The sequence below is a fragment of the Melospiza georgiana genome, chromosome 20 (assembly GCF_028018845.1).
Source record: "Melospiza georgiana isolate bMelGeo1 chromosome 20, bMelGeo1.pri, whole genome shotgun sequence".
In the NCBI taxonomy this organism is placed as follows: Eukaryota; Metazoa; Chordata; class Aves; order Passeriformes; family Passerellidae; genus Melospiza; species Melospiza georgiana.
In genome coordinates, this window is record NC_080449.1 from 10870041 (window position 1) to 10884463 (window position 14423).

At 53.5% G+C, this 14423-nt stretch overlaps 1 protein-coding gene across 10 annotated transcripts in view; it reads right to left on the bottom strand.

The window, feature by feature from the left end:
- Positions 1 to 4821: 4821 nt before the first annotated feature.
- KCNT1 (potassium sodium-activated channel subfamily T member 1) overlaps positions 4822 to 14423 on the bottom strand; it is a 77474-nt gene continuing 67872 nt past the window's right edge. For 6 of the 10 annotated variants that reach the window (XM_058037956.1, XM_058037955.1, XM_058037961.1 and 3 more), the window contains 10 exons: positions 14166 to 14300; positions 13837 to 13948; positions 13456 to 13557; positions 13285 to 13368; positions 12386 to 12514; positions 12058 to 12078; positions 10924 to 11227; positions 9334 to 9396; positions 6863 to 6947; positions 4822 to 6247 (listed from right to left, as the gene is read on the bottom strand). In XM_058037956.1, the coding sequence (XP_057893939.1) occupies positions 6127 to 6247; positions 6863 to 6947; positions 9334 to 9396; positions 10924 to 11227; positions 12058 to 12078; positions 12386 to 12514; positions 13285 to 13368; positions 13456 to 13557; positions 13837 to 13948; positions 14166 to 14300 (1156 nt within the window). In that variant the 3' untranslated portion in view covers positions 4822 to 6126. The remainder of the gene's footprint in view (positions 6248 to 6862; positions 6948 to 9333; positions 9397 to 10923; positions 11228 to 12057; positions 12079 to 12385; positions 12515 to 13284; positions 13369 to 13455; positions 13558 to 13836; positions 13949 to 14165; positions 14301 to 14423) is intronic. The other 4 variants (XM_058037959.1, XM_058037964.1, XM_058037958.1 and 1 more) reach the window with 3 other exon arrangements.

Sequence of the window (14423 nt, forward strand, 5' to 3'; positions counted from 1 at the left end):
AGCAGAACTGGATAAAAACTCCCCCAGCTGCTCCCACAGGTTCTGGTTGTGTTTCCTGGGCAGGAGGGGGAACTGGGAGCTCTGTTGGGACCCCTCACTAATAAATCCAAGAATGTACATCTTTAAAGTGCTTTAAAGCAATCTGTGCCTCTCCAGCTCTGTCCATCAGTCTGTGTGTTCCGTGTGCTCTTTGCATCCACTTGGTGTGGTTTTGTCCCATTTTCATCCTGCTCTCATCTGGGGGAAGAGTTCAAGCCAAAATAATCCAAAATAATTTGGAAAATACTGATTTACTTTGGAAGCCTTCAACTACACTGGGAGGGCTGAGGGTGCCAAGGAAATAAAGGTGATTTTTGTCCCCACTGCACTGGGGAGTTGAGTAGAAATCTCTCGAGTTTGGGGCTGTGGTTCGAAGTAAGAATGACAGGAATGAGATCTCAGAACGTTGATTTTCCATTCCTTTTGCTTTTTTCCCCCACAAATCCCAGAACTGATGACCAGAGCAGTGTCAGACCACCCCAAACCCCCTCACTTTCTATTTTATTTGATTTATTGTTTAAATATAGTAGCAATGAGGTGTCTCCTGTTCACTCTGAGCTGACTTTCCTGGGAATTTGGTGCTGGTCCCACCCCTGGAACGGAGCACTCCTCGTGGATGTGCCCTAAGCTGCTGTGCTTATCCAATTAAGTGGCTTGCAGTTAATTAGGGGGTTAAATGTAATTAATTTTCAGCAGCTGAAGGACAGGCAGGTGGCTGAGGGGGTGGGTTTGGGGCTCAGGACATGCCGAGCATCCTTGGGATGAAGCTGTGCTGGGGTTCTCCAGGGACATCACTCCAAAAAGAAGATTTTGGAGAAATTTGGTACCATTTTAGTGCTGTTTGTCTGCAGAACTGAAGAAATCCGGGGAGTATTTTGGGGTTGTATGCCTCAGATAAATGAAATTTTATATAATAAACTTTTTCAGACCAGTTGAAAATCGGAATATTCATATGGTCCACTATAATTAAGTGTATTTTCCACAATGCACTGAAAATTTTACAATTAATTCCAGGTTACCACTCAGACACTGGACTTCTCTTACCATGTAGTAAGTGAAAAATAATTACAGGCTTTTAAAATGTTGTTATTCTAAAAAGAAAATATGTCCCTGAGCTTTCTGTTGCAGGTTTGTTAAGGCTTGGTTTGGTTTTAGAGGGTTTGAAGATTTCAACCTTCCTGTGGGTCTATGAAAATGTGCATTTTTACTCTTCTGCTCCAAGTGGTAAGTTCAGCTCTTCTCAAAAAAAAAAATAACCCAAATTTTCGAGGAAAATGCCATTCCAGAACTGGAATTTTCTGCCCCTTCCTTCTCCAGCCTGTGCTGAGCACAGGTGCATTCCAGTCGTAAAAATTGCAGGGTGGATTTAATTTGCTCGTCTGTGCTAAATATAAATTCACTTTTATCTTGGTGCTGAAATCCTGTCAGAGTTTTCTGATCCATCCCTCTGAACTTGTTAGGAAATAACACATTTATTGTAGTGAAGGAAGAAAAAACCTCTGGGGAAGGGTGTGCAGCAGGGATAATGAAATATTCAATACCCAGCATTTGTTAAAATTCAAATGAGGCACTTGAAAGAATGGTTTGAAGCCCATAAACCTCCCCAAATTATTGTGGCATTACCTGGAAATCTTAGCAAAGGAAATCCTCTTTCTTTTCACTCTCTTTTCCAGGGAATAACCATAAAAACTGAATTTACAGCAGAAATAAAAAAAATCCTTCCTGGATTTGGTTTCCTTTTTGTTTCCCAGCCACACCAACCCCATCATTTTTAATGTATATTTTAGTGCTCTGGATTTTTTTTCTCTGCATCAATGAATTTGAAGTGTTAGAAGCTGATTTTCCTCAACTGAGGCAAATATTTGAATGAATTTTGGTTCATTTTGCAGAGTTATTTCCTCTTCTTTTCTGTGCCTGCTGCCGTGGAAGGTGGAACAAGAGGAAAAAGTGAAGAATCCACTGCTGGGAAGTGCTGAAATCCCCTTGGACAGAGCATTAAATCCTGTTCTGCAGCCTTGGATGGGTTTTATCCAGTGAGAGCTGCTCTTGGTGGTGTTAAAATCACCTTATTTTGGGTGTAATCATTGCAATTTGGATGTCCTGGAAAATCAAGAGGATTTTGTTCTCCATGTACAGATTTGTCTGGTTTAAAGCCAATAATTAAAAAGCAATTTAGCAGGGACTTGGCTTCTGCTGTCCTTTTACTTCCAGTTCCTCACGTGTGTGTTCAGCCCAGAATTATCTCCTGTATTTAAGGGATATTGTTTGTGTCCTTCTGTGGAATTTTAAATAAATAGATCTTTACAGTATTTGCCTAAAATGCTGATTAAAAAATTCTCTGCTTACCTGCATTTCATGTCCAAGCTAAAATCTTTGTGTGTGAGTGTAGCATGCTCTAGAAATGTTGGGATCTTCCCTGGAAATCTTGGAAACTTTGGAGCCAGTGACAAATTTTGAAGTGTTGGGAGGGAGAAGATCATGTACTGAATCTTGGCTAAACATCAGTTAAAAAAAACAATCCTTAAATACCTACAACATTTAATGCATTTATTAAATCATAAAAATAAGATTAAATAAATGAATTAAAGAGTCTTTAAAAGCTTTCTTCCACAGCAGGCCCTTTGTGCCTGAGGGCACAAAGAATTTGAAAATAAAGTTAAAAACTAAAGTTGGGAAGAGCTGCCTTGAGCCTCAGCTTAAGCCACGTTTTCCCATAGATTTTAAACCAAACTCCCAGAAAAAAACAGAAAAATCAGACACAGTGCCTCCTGTTGCTGCATGCAGCTCTTTTATTGTCATTTATCTTTACAGAAATGTGAAGCATCTTCACAAGAATTGTACAAAACCCTCTCCCCTGGCTGGCTGATCCCAGCAGAGCAGCTCCCTGGGGCTCCCAGAGGAACCACGGCCGTCGCTGCTGCTGACAAAAATCCATGCAGGAGCTGAGCTTGGAATAAAACTGTCCTGTTCTATAGAGGTTAAATAAAAAGGGGGATAACAGGAAATAAATATGCTGATAACACTGGTTGGAGTAGTTGAGTTTAATGCAGGATATGTGGGTTTAGTCCATATCAAACCGTTAGTGGACACGGAACATGCGCTGGAGAGCCCCAAAACATCCCAGCTGTCCTTGTTTCTGCATCCCCCAGGGCCTGCCAGGTCTCTGCATTGGAACACAACTATTTCCTGCAGAAAATGGGATTTTTCCATGGCTGGAAGCAGTAGGCATTCTCCTGCTCCCATGGAAGCTCCTTGTGGGCCCTTTCAGCGGCAGGAGCGACTCTTTGTCGCTGCATCAACGTTTCCAGGACCATTAGAAAAATAAACTGCTTTTGTTTTTTACATTAGTATTGTAACTGAGGCTAAGGAATTAGAAAAATGAACCCTTGGTTCTCAGACTTGCATTGGCCACAGGTGAGTATTTACAGGGTTTTTCCCCATCCCATGGGAAGGTCGGCTGGAAATTTACACCAGAGGAGGAACCCGAGGCTTTGTACATGGAGCTTCTGCTTCAAAGGCAGGGATTTGTACACTGAACAAACAGAAGCATTGTCAAAATACAGGAATATCCAGGGCATTCTGATAATATCACAAACCACACAGAGGCCTCAGTCCTTTTGGCACGAGTTTCCTCCTGGGATTATTTTCTCCCTGGACTGTGTGTGCCCGCTGAGGAAGGGGGAACCCAGCACCACGGCCAGTGGAGCCTCTGGATCACAGACCCCGGATTTGGCCACAAGGCTGACCTGGCTGCTCAGGGCTGGGGCTGGAATTTTAAGTAAATTAAGGGGTTTTTAAAAGAAATTTAATTTTCTTGCCATGGGAGGGTTGAGCTGAGGAGCTGTTTTGTCTTCCCTGTGCTTTCACACGCAGCTCACAGCCAAACAAGCAAAAAAGAATAAAAATGTTCTCAGTAAATATATTCAAATAATCACACCTTTTGTTTTATTTGGGCTGGGCTTTTGTTTGTTTGCTGGTTTGGTTTTCTCTAACCTGTAATACTGCTTTGTCCCACTCTCCGTTGAGAGCAAAGTGGGGCTTGGAAAATGATCCATAATAAATTCAATTCAGAAAATTAAATACATTCACACTCCATGATCTGAGCATCCTGAGGCTTTAAGTTACACAGAGCCCACATGTCCTTTTGTACTCCAACCACACCCACTTTTTAGCCTATAATTTCTTTTTGCCACTTTTAAATGACAGATTTGGCATGTGAAACTACAAACAGAAATAAATAAAACATTGTGCCTGCCTAAACCAAACAGATCCAAAACTAATCATTAAAAATCCATCAAAACAACCCAAAAAAGCTTTAAAGGCAGTTCTGTGTGTGCCCACAGCTCAGCAGGGTGGGAGGGTTGCACTCTTTGCTTTTACCTGTGGTACTTCACCAAGCCTGGGATGTGCCACCACTCAGGGGCTCCTGCCTGGCACTTCAGGAAAAAACAACAATAAAAAAAAATAAAATCTGGACCCCAAACCTCATCCAGGCACAGCAGGTCCCTCTCAACCTTCTCGAGGTGATACAGCCTTGGCACTGGTCCTGCCCTGGGCATCTCTGCCCTCCCTCAGGGCCATGGGCAGGATGGGCAGCACATCCCCACAGGTTGGGGCATCTCCCCAGCTGTTTAAAACTCACTTAAATCAGGTTTTGGCTTGTTTTCTTTTTTGTTTTCTTTGTAAACATTGATTGGGGGTGCATTGGGGAGCAAACAGTGAATGGCAATGGCAATAAACCATTCAGTGAGTGCAGGAAGCTGATGGGATTTCATGGCCATGTGCTTTACAAGCTCCTTGCTAAAAAACAACAAAAAAAAAATCACATTGGAATTGTAAGATATGAACATGAAAGTATAGAAAGTCAACAACTCAGTTATTCACTTGGCAGTCAAATAAACCCTTTCCACACCATTGCAGAATGTGCAAAAGCAGAATGGAAACACATCTGGTGTTTGTGGTGGTGCCGGGGCCCTGCAGGTCGGGGGGGACGTTCATGCACCTCTGCTGCAGGGGAAGCCACGGGGACAGGGGGGACAGAGCCGAGCAGGGGGGGCTGTGGGGACAGGCAGGACCCGCTGCCATAACGGCGCCACCAGCTGCGACCACGGGGAGGGGAAGGACAGCAGGACACGGCCGGGACACACAGCGGGGTTGGACTCCAGACTGCCCTGGCTGGAAAGGGTGAATGGAGCCACCAAACCTGCACAGCCCAGCCAGCCCAGCAGCAGCAGCTCAGCCCCAGCAGGACACAAACCCAGGGGCTCCAGGGCACTGCCACAGAGCTGGCCCTGCTTTCGGTGCCCTGGGCTTGGGGTGTCCTGCTTTGTGAGGTGCCCCAAGGCTCTGTCACAGATCTGGCCCCCTCTCGGTGCCCTGGGCTTGGCGTGCTCTGGTTTGTGAGGTGCCCCAAGGCGTGGGGGCCCTGCTGTGCCCTGTCCCCTCCATCCCGGCTGTGCCACGGCCACCAGAGTCCTCACCCAGTGCCCAGAACAGAAACCCAGCCGAGGATGAAGACCATGAGCGACAGAGCAGGAGTCTGGGCACCCTGGGGGACACCTGGTGAAGGAAGAGGAGGAGGAGGAAGAGGAGCAGGGTCTCGGTGCAGTTTTCCTCTTGTCTTTACCAACCTGCACCCTCCAGCAACCCCAGCCCTGCTCCCATTGGCATCTGGGCTCAGCCCCGTCCCACCAGCACCAGCGAACGCTGTCTCACTAGTTGCGGTATCGGTAGAAAAGTTAAAATCCCCGGGGGCACACACGGCCACCGGCTGCGTCCGGCCGTGCTGGGGCTCCGGGCATCCTCCCGTGGGCACTGCCAGGCTGGGCATCCCCGCCGGGCTGGGCATCGTCCCGTGGGCACGGCCAGGCTGGGCATCCCCACCGGGCTGGGCATCCTCCCATGGGCACGGCCGGGCTGGGCATCGTCCCGCAGGCATGGCCGGGCTGGGCATCGTCCCGTGGGCACGGCCGGGCTGGGCATCCTCCCGTGGGCACGGCCGGGCTGGGCATCCCCGCCGGGCTGGGCAGCGCCTCCATGGGGCCGGGCCGGGCCGTGCCAGGCTGTCCTTGCCCGCCCTGGCAGCGCTCACAGCTGGGTCTCGTCGCGCGTCTCGGGGTTGCCCGAGCCCAGCTTGTTGCTGCAGCTGCTCTTGCGGCTGTGGCCGTCGTTGGCCACGTGGGCCAGGGGGTCGGAGCGGATCAGGTACCTGTGGGACACGGCCCTGTCACACTGCTGGACACCACAGCTGCCCTGGAATTCGGGCCAGGATGCACAGGGATGGCCCCGTGGGGGTGTGATGCTTGCAGAGCATGGCGGTCGTTTGAATGAAAGGTGTTAAATGATAAGAGGTGTTCGTGTAAATGCCGTAAAATAATGGAATAAATGATCAGGAGTTATTCCTCAGAGCATGGGGTAATTATTCCTCAGGAATAACTCCTGAATATATTGGTAAGAGTTGTTAGTGTAAATGCCATAAAATAATAGAACAAATAATCAGGACTTATTCCTCAGTGGCAAAAACCAAAGGAGAATCCCACAGTGCCCATGGGAGCTAAGATGGGGCTGGGGTGCTTTGGGCTCAGGAGCACAGGGAGTTGGAATGACCTGGGAAAGCGGCAAAACCCTCTTTTATGGGTATTTATGAGAAATCCTAGGGAATAACGGGATGGTGGCAGCTCATGGCACTGGGACAGTGTGGGGACAGGGTGAGGTGACACTTACACAATGTCATTGACACTTACACAATGTCATTGACACTCACACAATGTCATTGACACTTACACGATGTCATTGACACTTACACGATGTCATTGACACTTACACGATGTCGTTGAGCTCCAGCCGCGTGTCCGGGGGGGGATTGATCAGGACATAGGACAAGGTGTTCTGGTGGTCGTTCATCTCATCTGCAAGAGCAGGGACAGGGCTGGTGAGGCAGGGACACCCCCAGAGACACCCCAACAGGCCAGGTGACAGATCCCATCCTGGCAAATGGGTCCCTTCACCAGGAGAAGCCGTGGGCAATGTCACTGCCACCAGGAGGGCACCAAGAATGTCACTGCCACCTCCCTCCTCACCTCCCCAGGCTCTCCCCACCACAGCACAGCCCAGGGGACTGGGTAACTCTTCAAAGTCCCCACTCCCCCCAGAAATAAAGCGAGAGTCTTACCTTGGTGCAGTGCAAAAGAGGGAACAGGTTAGTCCTGCTGTGTCAGGTACAGCACGAGTCCAACCATGGCTCAGGGCAGCTGAACCCCCCCGGGGCCGCCCCAGAGCTCTGCCCACCTCTCCCCCTCTCAGTTTCTCAGTTTAGCTCCATCCAGGCCCAGGATCAGTGCAGGGACTGCTCCTTTCCCCTGCCCAGGGGGAATCACCTCCACGGAGCTCCAGAGCCATCGATGCCGTGTTGGGGATGGCTCTGAACCAAGTGCCCTCCCAGGGGGGCTCAGGGCCACCAAGAGCAGCACCCACGGGGGCAGACAGGGGGTGTCAGTGATGGGGGGCCCCTGTGCTCCCCGAGATAGCCAAGAACAAGATCATGGTGAAATGGATGGGGGTGCGAGGCTGCGGGTGCCGGGGGGGGGGTGAAGCTGCGACAGGTGACACCATCTCCAGACAGGGTGATGGGGTGTGGATGGACAGGGTGGGGAGGGGACGGACAGACGGACGCGGGGGCAGCATGAGGAGCACGGGGGGACACCAGCTCGCTGCAAGGCTTCTCACTGGGACTCCTCTCCAGGCTTTGGGAAAGGCCCCTCTGAGGAGCAGATGGTGCAGATGGAGCAGATGGAGCTGCTCTGGGGGCACCCAGCCCTGGGATGGGCATTAACTCCAGGCTGGGGCTGCTCCTGTGGCCTGTCCTGCTGCTCCCACCTCCCCACCCCTGCCTGGCATGGGGGATGTCCCCAGCCAGGGTCTCCTGTCCCAGCAATGCCAACGGGTGCCAGATCACCCTGGCACTGCTTTGCTCCAGCCCTCAGACGCAGCTCCAGCCACCACGGGCACCCAGCACAGGAATACAGCTTCCTCCCGAGGTGTCCTCGCCAAGGCACACCCCAGGGCATCCCCAGGGCTGTGCCACGTCCAGCAGTGCTTGCAGGGGCACCCAGACCTTGGTGTGGCTGCTCACACACACCCTGTCCCCTCTGAGGCTACAGAAGGTGCTGCAGCCAGGGGGACCCTCGGGAGGTGCTGCCAGGGACCCCAACCTCTGCCAGGGGTCCTGTCCTGTCCTGGGGCCACCAGGTTTGGGTTTTGGCCATCCCAGTGCTCAGCCTTACAGGGAGACAGGGGTGGGGTGGCAATGCCAGGGCAGGGGTGGCACACAGACCCTGGGACCCACGGGACACACGGGGGTGACATGACAGGGACGTGGGGCCGGGCTCTGGCTCTGGGCAGCTCTCCCTGCCCCATGGAAGTTCCCTGAGCCCATGCAGCCAAGCCAGGCCCTGCTGGGCACACGAGTATATTGCTGCCCCTCCACTGCCCCAGGCAATATACTCTGCCTGGCTCATGGAGGACACGCTTTGTGAGGAAATGCCAACGTTTCACCTTAAGCCTGGGCTAGTGAAGCCAAAAATGAAGCTGGGATGGGCTGTTGCTGATCTTGGGGCTGCTGCAGTAAAAAGGAGCCTTTCCAGGGCATGTTGCACGCTGGTGTAAAGGTGAAAAAAAAGATGGGAAAACCTGGTAGGTCCCACAGAGCCCCACGAGGTGCCCGGGGTGGCTGCAGCACCAGTGGCCCCTGTGGCTGCTGTTGCTCCCTCATGCTGAGCCCAGCACCCCTGGTCACAAAATGGGGTCTCCTGATGCTGGAGAGGGGTCCAGGAAGGCAAACCAAGGGGTGCAAAGGGATTTTTAAAGCTCTGCCTTGCCCTGGAGTGTGGCTGCCCCAGCAGGAGCTCCAGCATCTCATCACAGCATGCACAGGCAGCTCTTGTCCCCCTCCTGTCCCCTCCTCAAGCTGCCACTGGCTGTCCAGCCCAAAACCCCCTCACAGAGCCATGGAGGGAGGGTTTTGTCAATGAAAGCCAAGGGCTGTGATTTCCCTGTAGGAATTCAGCTACAAAAGGGTCCCTGAGGTTTCTCTCTCCCTGACCAGGCAGAGCCCTGCGTTTGCACCACCACCACGGGACACTGATTGGTTTTCCAACGCCACCCAACAAATTAGTGCTGAAAGCTCGGGGATCTAAGGTGAAAACTGGCAAGGGTGAGGTTTGGGCTTAGCTGGCATGATCTTGTTGTACGCTGCACGCCATGAGTCACGCGGGACTCCCAGGGAAAGGGAATTACCTTGCAAATATCCCAGGTTTACCCGATTCATCACATCACTGGCTGTTAAATTTGCTACATCCTCTACAGAACATACAGGGAAAGGCACAGACATAAACAGAGAGAGAGAGAGAGGTCAGCAAGCCATGGTTTGGCAAATATCAGAGACGAGCTCCTGCGCTGCAGCCAAAACGTGAGCAAAAGAAAAAGGAAAGGGGCAGAAGGCAGAGCAACGTTTTGCATGGGTGTCCAGACACTGACAGTGACACAGGGTGACAACACACAGTCCCTGCACTGCTGGGTGCCCAAGGAGCTGCTGGTCCCCAGCTGTGCCCAGTGTCCCTGTCCTGCACCCCCTCACTGTCCCCTCTCCTGCCAGAGCTCCCCCAGTTTGCTTCAACCAAAATTTGCCAGCCTTGACCTGACCCCAAGATGTGCCTCAAGCCTGACCAAGGCCAGACAGCCCCCCTGGAACTGCCACAGAAACTGCTGGGACTGGGGATGAAGGGAAAACAGGAGAGGGGGGTACACCCCTGCAAGGCCTTGCCTGCAGTCCCCGTCCTTGCCCCGTCCCACCACACTCCAGCTCTCCTGCCCCCATCCCTGGGGATGCTGGCAGTGCCACAACCACCCTGGGCCCCCACTCCAAACCACTCCAAAACCCTCCTGCACTGCACTCCTGGACGTTTGCTCCTCTTCCTTCCCGTGCCTAGAGCCAAGAGGGGAAAGGAGGAATCCCACCCCAAAATCAGCTCCCATCCCAGCCGGGGCTCACTGCCAGCCTGAGTGTGGGCAGGGGGTGGACAGACACTCCTGGAGGATGGAGCAGACAAGCAGCAGCACAGGATGGCTTCAAAGAAAGAAAGAAAATAAAAAAAAACCAAACCAACCAAACAAAAGGAGCTGTGGGCTACAGACTTTGTCATAACTGAGGGCTGGGAGCTGTCCAGGGTGACACAGATGCCAGCACCGACGGGCAGGTTCAAGCTTGACGAGAGATGTGGCTGCACAGAGGGACCCTGAGCGCCGTGGCTGTCACAGCCACACACCCGTGTCACACGCAATGAAGCAACTCAGCCCTGCAGCTACCGAGAGCTTTTCCACAGAGAGTTTACGACAGATTAAAGTCCATAAAGAAAGGGGCTGCGCCAGCTGACGGGGTTGGGCCTCTCCCTGCCAAACTACGGGGGCTCTTGGGCACGAGGTTTGTGCTGACCTGGGCTCGGGCTGTCCTGAACCACCATCTCTGCATGGCCAGAAAGTGGGGCACAAACGGGGCCGTGTGGGGACACCGGGCCCTGCTGCAGGCACAGGGGCCACTCTGCCACTGCCAACGCCTGCCTGGAGCCATCCCAGAGCCCAGAGATGGGGGGGCTGCCTGCAGCTGGCCGGGGGTGCCAGGGGAGGGAGGGGGGCTGCGTGGGGGGACCCCAGCCTGGGGCTGCACAAGCACAAGCAAGCCGGGGATGAGGCGCAGCCCGGCTGGGACGGGCTCGGCGCTAAGCCGGGCATGGGGTTAGGCTGGCGTGGGGTTAGGCTGGCTCAGGGGTCGGGTTAGGCCGGGCCGGGGTTACCTGAGGAGCCCGCGGGCGCTGCGGCGGCGGCACTTACCGTACCCGGTGGTGGGCAGGCCCAGGTGCTTCATGCGGTTCTTGACGAGCTCGGAGAGCTCCTGGCGCTCGGAGCGGCGGTACAGGCTGAGGCGCTGCTGGCTGATCCACTCGGCCGTCTTGCTGGAGTGCTTGTTGCCCTTGCGGCTGAGGCGCCGCGCCCACTGCATGCTCTTGCGCCGCAGCAGCGGGTGCTCCGACTGGTCGCTGGAGCACGAGTTGCGGTGGTGGCTCGTCTTGATGCCCCAGTGCTCCTTGACGTCCTTGGTGTCCTCGCAGTCCTCAACATTGATTGAGATCTGTGACTAGAAGCCCAGCAGGTCACGCGGGATGGGGGGTGGCCAAGGGGGCTTTGGCCTGGGCCTGGCATGGTGCGATCTCTCCCACAGGGTGGGGTCTCTCCCACGGGGAGAGATTATTTTGGGGTTTTTTGGGTTCCTTCCTCTGACCCCAATGGGCTCTCCCAGCATTTTCTCTCTGCACTGCAAGAACCGCCAGGCTGGCAGAGTTCACCGAATCCCAGAGTGGTTTGGATTGGAAGGCACTCACTCCTTGCCCACTCCTTGCCATGGTCCACCACACCAGGCTGCTCCAAGTCCTGTCGAACCTGGCCTTGAACTTCCCAGGAAGGGGCAGCCACAGCTTCCCTTGGATAAGCTGAGGGGAGTCTTGTGGGCATCTCACACAGGATCACTTCTGGGATATCTGCCCAAGGAGCAGCCATGCCCTCATCTCCCTCTCTTCCCTCTTACTGCATCTGTGCTGCCACATGTCTGACCCAGCAATCCCCGCTGGTGAGCAGGAATTTATTAATGAAGCCTTTTAAGGCCTCTCAAGGAGCTGGGTTGCATTTAATTAAATGTCAACTTTCAGCTCCCTGTCACTGCCTCCTTGCAAAGTTGAACGCTGAAGGTATTTAAAGGGATCCTGGCTGCTCCCTTGCTCCTGATCCCGGTTAATTACATCAGGGCACTGAGGCTCAGCCAGTATCTCCCGTCCATGGGGACAGGCAGGCTGCGCTGGCACTGGGGCTGGGAGCTGGCACAAAGCAGGGGGTGGCTCTTGTGGCCAGGGCCAGCCCAGGGCTCAGCCAGGGTGGGGACGGGGGGCACGGCCGGGCGCGAGCGGCACTCACCTGCGCTCGGATGTCGTGGGGCTGCAGCAGGGGAGGAGAAGGGAAAACCACGAGTCAGCGCAGCAAAGGGCAGCCCTGCTGTGCCCACCCTGCTCCCCAAGGTGCCCAGGGTGTGGCAGAGCCGAGAACATCCAGCACTGCCTGGAGACCCAGCTGGGGAACCAGGACAGCACCACCCAGCGCGGCCACTCGAATGAAATAAACACAAAAATTCCCTTTCCCCTGCTCTCCCCTCCCCACTCTGCTGCACCCAGCTCTGAGGAGCTCCAGCACCCTCCTGGATCCCGGCTTGGCTGGCACCACAGCCCCTTCCCAGCCCGTGCCCTACCTCGGAGGTGGCGAACATGTGCGACTCCGTCCTGTAGATGCCGATGGGGATCTCGGCACTGGAGGAGCAGAGCTTCTGGAAGAGGCGTCCGTACGTCCGGATCCACAGGTCATCCTCAGTGATCTTCATCTGAGCAACACAGGGCCAGCATGGACCGACACAGGGCCAGCATGGACCAATGCAGGGCCAGCATGGATTCCCCACTGCACCTCAGGCTGCTCCTGAGCTCCACCCCAGCCCATCCATGACCGTGCCAAAAGTGATTTCCACAAGAAAATCAGGGGCAATTTCTGACCTCAGCCTTCAAAACAGAGAGTTTGGTCCTTGGCAGCTCCTGGGCTTTTGGCAGCACTGAGGTTCCCCAAAATGGAGGGGAACAATGACCTGGCAATGCTGCTCTGTCACTGTGATATTTTCTGAAAAATCCTTTCACCAGGATTACTTCTCCTGGCAAGATGAGAAGCCTCAGCTTCTCCATGTTTTGCTACTTTAGAATGTGATTTGGAGAATTGTTTACCCAGCATGTGAATTGTTTTTAACTAATGGCCAGTCACAGCCCAGCTGTGTCAGACTCTCTGAGGAGTCACGGGTTTTTATTATTCATTATTTTCTAGCCTTTTGTCTGTATCCTTTCTCTATTCTTTAGTAATAGTTTAAGAATAGAATAGATCATAATAAATCAGCCTTCTGAGAACTTGGAGTCAAATCCTCATCTCTCACCTCGTCCTGGGGACCCCATAACCCCACACTGCTCTCTCCTGGGGACCCCATAACCCCACACTGCTCCCCCCCAGATCTGCAGAAGAGGGGAGCCCCCAAGCCCATGCACAGGGTGACAGATGCCAGTAGATCCAGGCCCCCTTGGCTGATGGTTTCACCCCAAGGGACTCGGCACGTACCGCACAGAGGTACCCGGAGCCCGGCGTGGTGTCGAGGCCCAGCAGCAGCCGAGTGATGGTGATCATGTAATCCTTCACGAACGACTGCGGAGACATTTGGGCAGGAAAACCAGGGAAAGGTCGGCTCAGCTGCTCCCTGGGGGATGCCCCAGCTGCAGGGCTGTGTCTCACCTGGTAGAGCAGCGTGTCCAGCATGCTGATGCTGAAGACTCTCCCGGCGGCGAAGGGCAGCCGGAACATGAAGGCCAGGTTGGAGCCATTCTCTCGCTCTCTCTGCAAGAAGAAAGGGAAATTTGAGCTCAGATTGCACAGAAAATTAGAGGGTTCATGGCAATGGCAGGGCACAGGTGTAATGTTTCTGGTGAGTGTGGCAGGAGGAAACCAGGGCAGCATCTTTGCGCTGCAGAAAAAGAAGATATTTTTTTCTCCATGGAAATGTGCGAGACATGATTGGGTTTTCTGGACATGGGAAAAGCACAGGACCTCAAATGTAGTCAGTCACTGTCAGTGTTGACTTCCCAGGCCCCTATGCAAAGAACAATCTCCTCTTACCTTTTCTAGCTTAGAAAGGGCCAGAGAGTAACTGTCCTTTGCTCTGAACTGCATGAACCTCATGTTGGAGGGGTGGGTCAGCTCCGTGATAATGCTGAGGCTGGGGAAGAGCCTGCAATGGAAAGAGATCTGTTGTCCTGCAGCTGTCTCTGAGGATTTAAAGCCTGAGGAAGACCACAGTCATCCCTGTGCTGTCTGAGGTCAGAAATAGCTGGTTACATGCTGCTTCCTGCAGCAAACCCAGTGCCAGATGTGTCCCACTGTCCATAGCCACCACCCCAGGCACTGGCACCCGTCCTGGTCCTCTCCCCAGCAGTGGTCACCCTCACCTGAACATGGTCTGGACGTTGACAATGGTCTTGGCATCTGCCATGTAGTCCTCCTCAGCACTCATGGTGCTCTCCTTGTCCACCACCACCAAGTTGTCAGCGTAGATGATGCCACACTGCAGCAAACTGTCCAGGCTGGGCAGATCCCAAAGACAAGAGCGCAGGGTCAGCCCTTGGAAACGACACAGGGAAGCAGCACAGGGGTTCCACGGCGAGCCCAGGCTGCTCCCAACCTGCTCTTCACCTGCTCCCATCTCC